This window comes from Ischnura elegans, chromosome 1 (assembly GCF_921293095.1).
Source record: "Ischnura elegans chromosome 1, ioIscEleg1.1, whole genome shotgun sequence".
In the NCBI taxonomy this organism is placed as follows: domain Eukaryota; kingdom Metazoa; phylum Arthropoda; class Insecta; order Odonata; family Coenagrionidae; genus Ischnura; species Ischnura elegans.
In genome coordinates this window covers 50722930-50736697 of record NC_060246.1, presented here as the reverse complement: position 1 = coordinate 50736697, position 13768 = coordinate 50722930, and the positions used below count along the sequence as shown (strand labels likewise).

General features: G+C 37.7%; 1 protein-coding gene across 1 annotated transcript in view; it reads left to right on the top strand.

Moving 5' to 3' along the window:
- LOC124159956 (ectopic P granules protein 5 homolog) overlaps positions 1 to 13768 on the top strand; it is a 160691-nt gene that overhangs the window by 6869 nt on the left and 140054 nt on the right. Inside the window, exons 5-6 of the mRNA XM_046535784.1 lie at positions 1855 to 2243; positions 6731 to 7062. Coding sequence (XP_046391740.1) covers positions 1855 to 2243; positions 6731 to 7062 — 721 coding nt within the window. The remainder of the gene's footprint in view (positions 1 to 1854; positions 2244 to 6730; positions 7063 to 13768) is intronic.

Below are 13768 nucleotides of genomic sequence, written 5' to 3'. Positions count from 1 at the left end.
CATTCATCAAAAATTCAGTTATTTGCAATACTATTTGGGCAGCATATTGGAGAATGATCGTTTGCAGAAACAATGAGAGGCAACATACTCTAAACTTAATACAACATTTAGTCAATCAGGGGAGAGAACTATGGAAATGCCAATGGTATCAAATTAAAACTTAATCCGGCATGATATAAAATTGCCATTGAAAGTATCAAATGTGCTATATTATGCGGTTCTAAAGCATATGAAGTTTAGAACAATTCTGTAATTGCAACTTTGTATGGTGCCTACGCCTAGAAGTAAAATCAGAAAACAAATTTTTTTCAACGGATACACTAATATTCTAACCAAAGCCATTTCTTTAAATTTTCATGTTACATGCATTCCTACAGTATCATTTCTATTTAAGAGCCACCATTGTGCTGATAACTGTCGATTCATTGTATTAATTAAGAAATAAAAATCAAAATTATACACTTACAGCTTCCTTTTCTTGACTCTTTAAAAATCAAACGTATAGATCACATTATGATTTAAATCACCTGATTTTTTAAAATAAAAATCAAGTGATTTAAATCGTGTTTTAAATCATGATTTAAATCAAAGTGATTTAAATCAATCAACCCTGGATAAAAGAGACTTTTTTTAATGCACTGTGGCTAGAATGTAAAACATTGTGAAACATTATGCTCATTTCAATTCAAAACAAGAGAAGAGACCTGCTGACTTCTGGAAGTGCTCATTGGTGCTCAAATGGTACAAATGTCCTTACTGAGGGCTCTTCTGAGCAGTTTGGATACATACATTAATTAAATTGATGACATATAACTAAAGTCTAATTCATTTTAATAGTACTTATGGAACTGTTTAAGACACATCAATTTTCATTCATCTCCTAATTGTGACACAATTACCATCAAAATTTCTCATTATATTATCCTTTTTACATCTAGCTTAGCATTCAGAATAGAAAATTCACTTGGGGGTTAGAAAAATAAAATATTTTGGAGGATGCATTGCTGTATTGCTTGGTTCAGGAATTGCCACACTCAACTCGACTGGACTCGATGCTCACGAGTATTTTTCAACTCGACTCAATACTCTACTCGAGATCAAAAAGTACAAGTTGCACATCCCTTCGGATTATCATACAAATTTTCCATCCAGGAAGAAGAATCTTCACAAAAGTTTCACAATCTTTTCAAAAGTACTATTCGCACATCCCTAATTTTTATGGTTAAAAATGTGCCAATAAAAGTTGAAAAAAGGGGAAAATGGTTATATTTATGTCACTTCTTCATTAATATCTGTACTGAAATGAAAACTGCAAAAATGTATATTGCAAATATACTGGGAAATGCAAGATTGCCATAGCCAAGGTTGATTTACGAATGTAGTGAGACCCTTATGCACATTGCTTCATCTTATTGGGTGGAACAAATGATTGTGAACACTAAGGATTTGATTCTGTCATATTGTGCTTCATCAAAAATAATTAAAAGATAATTTGCCATGTTTGCAGAAATTCAACAGAGGCTCTCCGTCAAATCACTTCCAATGCATGCTTCCACTTGACAAGGCTGTGTCCTTCCTCCTGAATTTCCCCCAGCTACTTCTCCTCCCCAAATCTTCTTCCTAATGCTCGTCTTGCCGCATCTGCTTTCAAAAGCATTACCAACAGAAGATTAGAGTGGTTTGCTCTACCTATGAGTGGTGGGTCGTTGGAGATGCAAATTTACTTTTGGGGCTCATAGTGCTGTTGGTTATTTAAAGTATGTCAGATTATATTGTTTCATCATATTGTTAGCTCACCAATGAGTATAATTAATAAATTGTCTACTCACATATGGTATATCTTCTTCTCAACAGTTTCACCCACCTCCCCTTCGATCTTCCTCTCATTCAGTCAAGTTAAAGTGTCCGGAGTTGGAATTGGTGATGGCTGCTCTTCCTGTAATTGTGGAAGCTGTGGATTATTCACTGTCTTTGGATTCACAGCAGAAAAAAGAGTCAAATGATACGTGGGTGGTTTTGGATTCATTTGGAGAAGAAGAGCATAATAATGTGCCTGGTGATGAAGACCTTTCAACATTTTTGGATCAATTCCCTCTGAAAGCCATTGTTACCCATGCTTTAGGGATATCTAGTGTTGATCATTCATTGTCACTATCTGGAGTTGATGTTCTGAGACTCTTCGCATTATCAAATTATTCTTTAAAAACCTTAGGCAGTGGGCTCCAGAAGTATGGCTCCAGAAGGTTAGTCATTTCTGATTGTGATACCTTTTAAATTGAATTGTTTACAATTTTAATTTCTGTAGTATTTACTTTGATAGGACACACCTCAATAAGAGTAAATACGAATGTAAGTTTGGTATGCAGTGGAGCCTCGTGCCATCGTTTCCTTGTTGATCATTTTCCTGCGTTTAGTGTTTGCAGTTCCTGGTCCCAAATAAAGGTCCATGCAGACTATTTAATTTTTTCCCACATCTATCATTCCTTGTAGTATTGTTTGCCCACATTAACCATTTGCAGATCACGGCCCCTGTGTATTACTTTCCCCATCCATTGTTTGACAAAAATGAAATGAAGTATGTATTTACAATGTGTGGTGTATGGATAATAATGAGAGGAACATAGTTTGAATCTGCCCCAACAGATGAAACTACCAAAGGGAAAAGCTCAGTGCTGTAGGATAGTAACTGTGTTGCACATTTCCTAAAATCTGTTTTCCCCTCCCATCAGCCCTCAGACCCCCTCTGTCGTTTTCCTCCTCTCTGAAACCACCCTAAAGTAGTATTTAGGCCCCATACATCCTGGATCACGGCTCGCCTAGGGTTCATGAGACGAAGAGCATAAATCATTACCTTCAAAAGAAAATATTAAGTTACACGAGAATTATAGAAACGTATTTCACCACTCATCCTTTCTTGCTCATTGACCTTCATCAGACCACCTGCTGTTTGTGGAGGCCTACTGCTAAACGAGTCTAACAATGACTTTCGGCAATTGATGTTGTACCCTTATTGGATTTCAATATTAGTAAGATGCATATAATTCACAAGAGAATGAGACCGAGCACAATGTAGTTTTGACTTTATTCAAGCATTTTAAGCAAGGAAATAGTTGGTTAACACATTATGGTCCGCACACGTGTTTTTACGTGTTTCTGCCGCCAGCGCTTATGTGCCGATCACGCGTTTTTTCGTTTTCATGCAGTGCAATCTCCTGCTGACCTCTACGGATTTATTTGGAACTATTTCGACCTAGTTCTGGTTTGTGCGTCTTCAGGTAGCTTTACTGTTTGTTTTTGTGAAAGTTTTTCTTATTGACGTCTTTTTTATCGACGTTATAATAGTTTGAACATATATTGAGGCCTATGGCATATAATATGACCGGCCCCAACGGCTAGTCTAGTTTAAAGGGTGCCGGACCAAGAGGTGTTAATACAACAGATACAAAGCAGTCTGGCAAAACATGATATCCTTGCTGTTGAACTTCTCTTCATTTAATCCAGTAATTTTTACCTAAAACACAATGTCATATTTAACGATGAGGCCCAATGAGCACAAAGGAATGATATTCCACCGTCATCGTCGCACTGCACCCACCGCACCGTCAAGCATAGTGAAGACAAAAAAATACCCAATGACGGCAGTGGTGGGGTTATAGCGAGTTGCTCGTTGAAATTATGAATTCAGATGAAGCTGAGGATTCCATGGGTGTGCCACTGCTGATTCACGCTTCACACGATTGCCTCAGTTAAATTATACGTATATGTACCTATTACAAAGAAATATTTCATATAGTAGACTATTTCTGGCCCATCCATCCATTTGGTGATCTATCTCTTAGCCAATCACTGTGGCTGCAAAAAGAGTTGTTGTAGGCCTTAAATGTGCATTGCTCTCGTAAATTTTGCAATTACTCACCAAAAGCCTGCTTTTATTACTCCAAAGGCAACCTTGTCAAACATTACCAGATTTATTTTTTTTCATCCATCTCCTAAGAAAATGATGGATCGAGGTTCCACTGTATTGAATTTTTATTTTATATCTAGTCTCTGAATGTCTTTATATTTTTGTAAATCATTTTCCTTCTAATCTAATTTCTTGCACTCTCTCTATTCAGCTTTGAGTAGATTTTCCTCTTTTATTTTGTTGTACTCTTGATCATCTTAGGGACTCAGTCCTCAGTCATTCTCTGTTAACTCAGGAATTTTGAAAAATAGGGAATATCTGTAGCAGTAAAATTATTTAAAACTAATATAGCACATATATATTGCTAGGTGATGGTTATGTATTAGCTACCTAAATTGTTGTCTGTTTTATGTGTTAAAGTTATAGAAAGGTACCACCAATTTCTGCAAGGTAAATTACTGCGCTATAATTCCCCCTTTTGTGGTCTCTGAGAGAATTTAAAATGTGTTGATATAAACCTTAGGTATGAGAGAGAAATAATCTTTGTATATCTATCATATTTAGTACTCAAAAACCCAGCTAGTGAGCCCTGGGTTTTGAAGGCACTACTCTTGTTGAGATGAATGTCGCAAATCATAGGGACATGATACTATTCCTGCATTTTGGAAGGATCTGTTATTTAATTAATATTACAGGACAACAAGAAAGTACACTCCATGAAAAAAGGCGTGAGATAACATGCTCATTAAATCCATCTAATTGATCAAAGCTGCTGAACACTAGAAATATCCTATGAAATAACACAAAAATTTAAGTCAGATAACTATATATGCAGATGATGATACATTCTCATTTGGTTACTTGGGCTATTTGACTAGAAATTATTATGAAATTTTGCATTTTTCTATTTCAATCTCCCCATCTAAGGTCTTGGCAGGAGACCATGGTTTGAATTAGTGGTGTTGAATTTTCAGCCTGTATTTTGAGTCAGTTACAAAACTTATTTCAACGGTACAGTTTCATCATCATCAACAATCGTCAATCATGCCAATGACACCACATTATCCGGAGGAGTTGCAACGACCCCACTCATTTTTATATTGTTAGGTGATAGAATTCTCTCAAGTAAAATATTTCAGAGGTAAACTAGTCCTTCATTAGGATCTTTGGGTGGGACCTTGGGAGGGTACATCTGTCAAATGCGATGGGATCTTAAGGATTGGGCATGGAACGATAGGTTGCTTCATACCTGTGGTAGGCTTGAGAACTTGAAGATGGAAGAAGAATGAACGAAGATGATTTGAAGAATAAACGCGAAATGAAGTGTACTGTAGAAGGGAGAAAGTCAATGGGAGAAACGAGAAAGAAATTTTGAGAAAAATTGCCTAGGCAAAGTGAGAATTCCTCTGAAAGAAAGATCCCCTTCGTGGGGAAATGGAAGCATGAGTAAGGAAACAATTTATCAGAACTAAAATTTGGAGTATCCTTCTCTCGGAAATGATGAGTGGGCTAATACAGCAGTTAAGAAATCAAGTGGAGGCTCTTGAATTGTGGTACCACAAAAGAATTATGGGGGTCAAATGGATCAACCCAGTAAGAAATGAGGAAGTCCAAGAAGAGTTGCAGAGAAGAGAAGCCTCATGAAAATCTTGATAAGAAGGTAAAACAACATGATTGGCCATATTTTGAGATATGATGGTCTGATGTAGGCAACCTGCGGAACAATAAGATGGCAATAATAGTAGATGAAGACAGTGAATAAAATACGTGGAACATGTTCAGAAGGAATACATAGGTGTGAAAAGATTTGCAAACAGGAGGATTATGTGGAGAGCTGTGCCTAACCAATCTTAAGATTTGAATGACAGGATCTGTGATGATGAAGTATATTTTGGCTATCAATGTTCTGCAATGGTCACCAAAGAAAGATGAGATTGTAAAGTGTTACATTTCATGAAATATATGGCATAGGTTGTTCATAGTTCGAATTTAAGTATACCGGGACTAGCCACGGTGATAACTTTTACGGGAGTCACCCGCAATTTTCCGCACAATTGTTCATAGTTCATTTAACGTACAGATGAGGGATTTCACTCACCCCACCTAAAGGTAGAAGAGCACTAGCATCGTTATAAGGGGGTTGATATATTATTTGAGAGTTCTTGATAATAATATGTAGTCAATTGTATTCTATTTTCTGTGAGAAGGTTTTTGAAGACCTTTGAAGTCATAGTACTAATACATATAGTGTTATTATGAGGTATCCCCAATTTTCTGTTTTTACTCTCATCCTCAGTCGTAGAACTGGACTTGCTCTTTTTATCTGGCCTATCACTTTTGACCTGTCTCCCTTTAAACCGTTCTTACTTCAAGGTGGAGATAATTTTAGGGGGATGAAATTATTTATTTTTATTTAATATGTAAATTTCAATTGGCATGTACAAATGTATTTTGAAATTTAGTTTAAATCTTCTTATTGAATCGATGATGAGTTATACATTCTATTGTATGTGCATGCTTATATTTTTAGAATCTCAGTTCTTAAACCATATATCAGTAAAGAAAATTCGAAGAAGAATTCTTTTACTCATTTCTGGGTGCATATTTTAATATTTTGCTTGTATCAAATTCAGCTTGTTGATTAATTTGCTGAAGTGATCAGTTTTTCATACCAGCTAGTGAGACAAGTGGTTCAATTTGTGGTCTTCTTTAATGATAAAGATTTGCCCTCTGAACTAAAAAATGTGGAGATTGTAGGCCCATGCATCTTAGTAATAAGAAAAATAATTACTTATGTAATTAATTTTATGTTTAATTCATTTTCAGATACCCACGTTTCTTAAGGAAAATTGCTATCCTTGTTCATCACATAGTTCACCTTGTAACTGACTTGTGGGACTTCTTTAAATCTTCGAAGCATTATCATTGTGATCCTGCGATGCAGTCACGTATTGAGGTTGAATTCGAAGCATTATTTATTAGGGCTTTTGGATATTTATTTCATTCTACATTGCATGGCATAGGATGGGATATCCTCTCCCAGTTGCCATACAAGTACCTCTCTGCCCATGCTCTTTGGCATCTCCTTGCAGTTCTTCATCGGTGTGGCAGAGTTAATTGTGAGGGTGATGTTCATATTCCTCCTGATGGAATTAAAGGTACAGAATTTAAGGTTATTTGAACATTCTAACTTAGAATTTTATGATATATGTATTCCTGCTAAGGGTAATCTCTGTCAGAAATCATGAGTCCTTTGGCAATTAGCAATCATCATAATTTTTATCTGCTTTTTGAGGGCCCCAGCGCACTGGCAACTTAACAGTTTACTCACCCGTGTGTTTCCTGCCACCGCACACTGGAGATTAAATAGTTGCCTCTTAGCTCAGTTTACAATGGATCTCACGGAATGTACTCGTGTTGCTGCACTCATTTTTTCATTATTTCTTTATTATTTTTATCTCCCCATTCATTAGGATGCATATTTTATAGTTCTGGCCACTTTTCAAGTAGCAAAATAAACTTATCAATGTCTACCGCCATTCATTCAAACATTATGACAGCTTTTCAAAATGCAAACAGCAAAAAAATCCCAAGATGCACTTTGACCAAGGGCCATCAAGCAACTGAATAGTTGACAGTGCGCAACAGTCAATTCACCCTCGGAATAGGTCGGGATGTAATTATTTAGTTGCGGCAACCAAAAAAGTCGCCCGTGCACAAGGCTACAGTCAATGCCGTGTGTTTCATTGGAACTTCCTCAAAGCAACTAAATAGTTGCCAGTGTGCGGTGGCCCCAAAAAACAAGGCAAAAGTTACGCTCTTTGTCTGGTATATGTCGTCCCAAGGTCCAAAAGAAGAACTGTTAGGATTGCAGCCACTCTCAGCACATGGAGAAGATATAGCAATTACGGAGCAAAAATGCCTGGAAGAATTTGAAATCGATGTAAATAGAATCATTTCCATAGCAACTGATAGAGTCAGAAGATGGCAGGTATAGGTAAAGAGGCTACAACTATTCTTATGGAAAAAATAAACCACAAAAATTTAATGTTTCACTGCATTAATTCACCAAGAGGCACTTTGTGCCCAAACATTTCTGGTGTTAATAGTAGAGCCTTTGAACTTGGTAAATAAAATCATTTACAGAATTTCACCATAAGCTTTTAACATCTCCATTTTAATTAATTTCTTGAAGAAATATAGTCAGTAGAGTGGAACCTTGATCCATCGTTTTTCAAAGGAATGGACGAATAAAACAATGAATGCAGGAAAACGATCAATGTGGAAATGTTTGACTAGGCTGCCTACGTCCATATTATGCCTAAAACAACCGCTTTTGCTGGCACAGTGATCAGTTGTAAGATGGATCACTAAGGCCAATATTAGTCGATTATCTGATATGTTCCTTTTTAATAAATATATTTTTAATGTAATGGAGGCAACAATGTAAAGCATGAAAAATGTTGCGTTAATCGACAGCGGCATGCCCATTTGATCCTTGGCTTCATCCAACTTCTTGTTTTCACCAGATAGCTCCCTCTACCTACCCCTTTTCGTCCTCCCCAACCACCATGTGCTAGCAGACAACCCAAGGTGTTTTGCAATACAGTAAACTCTCGATTATGCGAAGCAGGATTTTACGAAGTTTTCGATTATACGAAGTGATAGTGCGGTCCCGGCGAAAAGCCTATGGTAAATACATGGTGCTATTCGATTATACGAAGTTTCGATTATACGAAATGTTTCGAATTTACGAACCTCGGATCGGTCCCCAGGAGCAAAAGGCATTCGTTTATACGAACTATGGCGAAATATTTGTCAACAAAACTAGTAACGCCGGCGTAAGTAGCTAAAAAAATCAGCGCTTCCAACTGTGGTTCATCAAAAGTGTGAAATCGTAAATGATAGTGCAACTTTGGAGAGAAAGGGTTCGCCTAAAACCTCACGGTGGGAATTTAGGGGAAGTAGGACTTAATTAAAATATCGCGACTGATATAATGCCCCTATTTACGTGCCTATTCGTAAACATCGCATCGACAATACTTCGTAGTTTAACATGTCAGGAAGGTCGAGCGGGGTATTTCGTTGACTCCTAATTAACTCTTTGCACTGCTGTGAACGTATCTGGTACGTTCGCAAGTCAGGCTGCTGTGAACGTACTTCGAAGACTACTTGACTACTTTTCGCCGAAGCACTTCGAAGGGTCCCTAATCCGGGACCCTTTCCTCGACGAGCTCACCCTCGCTGGCCCCTCTATTCGACCCTCCGAGCGTGGGGCCTTTTGTCCCCAAAAGTGACCGCTCTGACTGCATTTTGAAAATCTATCAATCAATGCCATCATCAAAAATAATTTTTTGCATCGCACTCCTGCCTATCAGGCATTCAAGTACGTCTCTGAACCGTGTTTCTGCGATGAGGAATAACGACTTTGTTAACTTTGCTAAAATGGCCAAGTTAATAAAATTGTCATTTTTCATCGCAGAAACACGGTTCAAAGACGTACTTTATTTCCTCCACTACAATCGCAAATTGCTGGAAATCGGCCGGATTCCCTTTGATAGCGCATCATGAGGATGTTCTCGAGGTTGGTAATTGATACAACTAGCCTACTAGTAATTCTACTGCTATAATATCACGGCTATGGTTGATTCGTTACGTTATACATTCAGGAAGCAGCAGCGGATAAAATCGCGGAGGAGATTAGTGGCTTAATAGATGATTTTGAAAAATTCTTGGAAAAAGCAGGAAGAGCGCAGCGCGCAACATCAAACGATTATATTGCCCTTGACGATGATCTCCGGGCTTGCGACAATGGGACGCCGGTACATGCGTCGGAAGAAGCAGCGGCCGGGACTAGTCATAATAGCAGTGACGACGAAGATGAAAGTGAAGTAATTTCACCAAATAAAAAAGAAGTACCCGCTGCCCTCCAAACATTAAGGTATATTGATCTGGCTAACGAGTTAGGTCCCCAATTTCATTCCCATTTATGCAAGTGAGAGACCATGGTGGAAGCGGCGATGGAGAAGGACAAAAAGGAAAAAATTAATTGATATTTTAGTAGTATCTTTTCGTGTATATAATAGCCTTCCTGAATAAACAACTTAAATATCTTAAGTATTGGGCTCTATTAACCGCCAACTTATTTTTCAGTCTACTCGTAATGAAGACGCACTTCTAACCGTGAACTTTCTTCTCGCGCGTCTCCCCGTTTTCCCATGCCGAGAGATCTTTCTTTCCAAAGTCTTTATTTACTGCCTCCCGCGACCTTCTGCTGATCTTGCTGACACCCATCTTACGCATCCCAAACCCCTCCTTCCCCAGCATTTCCCATTCACTCCCTCCCCCCTAAGGTGACAGAGGTCGAGTGCGTCGCAAAAAATACGGCCCCCAAACGTAGACTGAGGCAGAGCTGAAGGCCATTTTCCCACCCTTCTTTCTCCTGCCCCCTTCACCACTGTTAACCACTCCTTTGTGCTGACCACACTTCTTTCCTCAGGCAATCCCCATCCCACTCTTATTCACCCCACCCACTGGGAACGTTCCCCGATTGTGGAGGAAGGCATGGTTCATCTTTACCTGCAACGGGGGTAAGTTATTAACAGGAGAGAGGCTGAAGAAGTATCTTCCACTATCAGGGAAATGGTGCCATGCTTATAATTTTCTCTCTTCTTCCCTGCTGACGTTTCAATTGAAATTATTTTCTTTGCTCTTTCCTCACTATATTTATTTACGATTATTGCGCGACTATTTTTAGTGCTAAAGCTAAGAAAATCTTTTCACTACGTCAATGATTCTTTGCATAACTTTCAATACGGAGGAGAAAGGGACACGAAAAGTAAATGAGGTGAATGTACAGGTTTTTGCGTGACATTTTTGGGAATTCACGCAAGTGAACCAATACTTCACACACGTTGAGAAATGATGAAACATCTCTTGTAGAAAAACAATCAATGCGGATAATAACGTTTCCCTCTTTATTTCTCCGATAATGGAAGATGTTTCTCCTGTCGTTTTCCGGTTGGAACCTTGTTCCTGTCGGCATAAAAGAAGAGAGAGAAATACTATATGAACATAACACTTCACACCCGGTATGAAGAATATGGTCCGGATGAAGAATAAAGTCTTTCGTAGCAACGTCTACGAAGATGATGGAGCACAGTATCCGGACGGAGAGCTCAAACAGAATTTACTTCAGATATTCGCCAGAAGATAATCATATCCTACGAAATTTAGAATCGTAACTGAATCTCAACAAAAATAACCAATGGAAAAGATAGCACATTCAACTGAATATACAGAGTAACTCGAAATATTAACGTACGAAGGTTATTTTGGAAACGGGTAAGGCCCTCGTTTTTCTTTTTTTTCTCGTCACTGAGCGATAGAGGGCGACATAAATGGCGGTTAGGCCGGCTGCCGCTAACATTCCGTGGGTGCTGGAAACAAATATCTATCTTACGCGAACTTAATAGTTGTTATTCGCTCCTAACCACAAATTTATAACATTAAATTCTTAAAATAAACTTTGCAATTCATTATTTGATTACGTTTTCTAAACTGGTCGGGAATTTCTTAAGCGATCGTTGATGTTGAAGTATGAACAAGAAATGGGAATTTTATGGTGGTATAATTATTTAACGATTTTTCACATCATAAATCGATAACAAAAAGCCTTTTCTATGAATTATACTGATAATAACCACCGAAAACATTTAAATAAGACCACTACAGACAAAAAACGGCGGAAGAAACAAAAGCGAACATTTATTTCGTGACTTATGAGAAAGGTTTGAATTTACGAAACTCGATTTTACGAAGTGCCGATTTTCCGGTCCCACTGACTTCGTAAAATCAAGAGTTTACTGTATTTCCATTAGGGATGGACGGGTCCAGGATTTTTTTTGGATCCAGATTCATATCAGATCCTGGATTTTCGGAACCGGATCTTTCGGATCGGATATTTTTGGATCCAAATGCAGTTTCAAATTCCAGCTATTAAACGAAGTAATTATTCAAGTTTATTCTGGGTACATACACACAAAGGAATGCTTTTTAGATTTCCATACACATTTTAATATTTTTATAAGTTAAATATCATTTTTACAGGCTTTCAAGTTGTTTTTTTAAAAATACATCTTATCATGAAATGAAATTGCAACTGCGCAATCAGCAACACAATTAACAGTATTTAAAACAGCATCAATGTCACGTGCGACGAGATGCTCGACTGCTCAGCATGAGGAAGGGGTTTGAAGTCAACCCACCCTGGAAAGTACAGAACCACTCATTAGAGGTGAAGTTCGGAACTGATGCTATTGCGTATGGCGTATGCAGAGCCAACTGCAGAGGGACATGACATGACCACATGAAGCATGACCATACGACTGCACCATGAAATTTTTTGTCGTAAACAGAAGGCAACTTACCCACTCATTCCTATGTAGTGTAGCACCAGGTAAGTAGACAAATTTGAATTGCTAGAAGGGAGAAACAAAGTATCCTGAGAAGATTCCTCTGTCAGTAACTCTGACAAGTGAGACTTGTAGTATAACTCGTAAATTGTAACACGATATCCTGTTTTGGGGAAAAATATCAACTGCGAAGAAGCTCAGCTGTGAGGATATTGAGTTCTGCTGGAAAGCTAAATTTCCATCATATTTTTACCACTACATATGTGTTTCCTTTTTTAAAATGCTTAAATAATGTCAGAAATACGTCGTGTCTGGTCTCATTCGTTTTTGAATTACATGCGGATTACTACTATTTCAGTCTAATAAAGTATAATACCAATTGCCAAAAGTCATTGTTGGACACCTTTTAGGCTAATAGGTGATTTGTGCAGCAGTTAACCTCTATAAACAGGGAACTTTGAAGCAGGTAGGCTGAAAAAGTTCAGTGGGGGAGAATTGGAGAGGCGTGAAACATGTTTCTATTGTTCTCATGTAACTTGATATTTTATTCCAAAGCTAATGATTTATGGTCTTCTTAATACAAACCCTACACGGGCTGAGACCTTTTTTAGATTTTGGAGGAGAGGAAAGCGTTAGAGGGGGGCTGAGTGCTGAATGGAGGGGGATAGCAGATTTTGGGAAATGCGCAAATGTTTCTGTTGTACTGTCCTATGGCACTGAGCTTCTCCCTATGGTTGTTCCATCTCTTGGGGATGATTCTAACTATGTGCCTGTTGTTATTAGCCATAAATGATGCATTGTATATATTTCTTATCATTTTTGTCAAACAATGGATGCGGGAAAATTATACGTCGGGACCACGATCTTCTAACGATCAATGCAGGAAAATGGTGCTTCGAGGAGCAATAAATGCAGGAAAAAATTACATTGTGTGTATAGAACTTGATTTGGGACAAGGAATGGCAAACGATGAATGCGGGAAAACGATAAATGCAGGAACGATAGATTGGGGTTCCACTGTATTCTGATCTACTTCTGCAAAATAATGTGCAATGGCTATAATCTGTGTACTATAATTTAATATTTTCTTCTAATAACACTGAATAAATTCACTAAGTAAAAATGCCTTTGAAATTAAGTAATTTTCTGTTTAACTATTAAGTTAGACTCTCAGTAGAAGAAATTTAATGGGACCAGAAATGTGAAGGTTCATATAAACTACCTTCACTTTTAAGTGAAGGTAGTTTATATGAACCTCATCCTTACATCTCTTTTCCATTACATCCTATACATGTATTTTCTTGATTTCCATAAAATAGATTATGATTTTTTCCTAATTTCTTAAGGCTACAATATTATTCATTTATGTATAATAAAATGTATAAAATAATTTAAGGTTCATGGATATGTTTGCCAATCATACATGCACCATTAAATTCCATTTATTAGT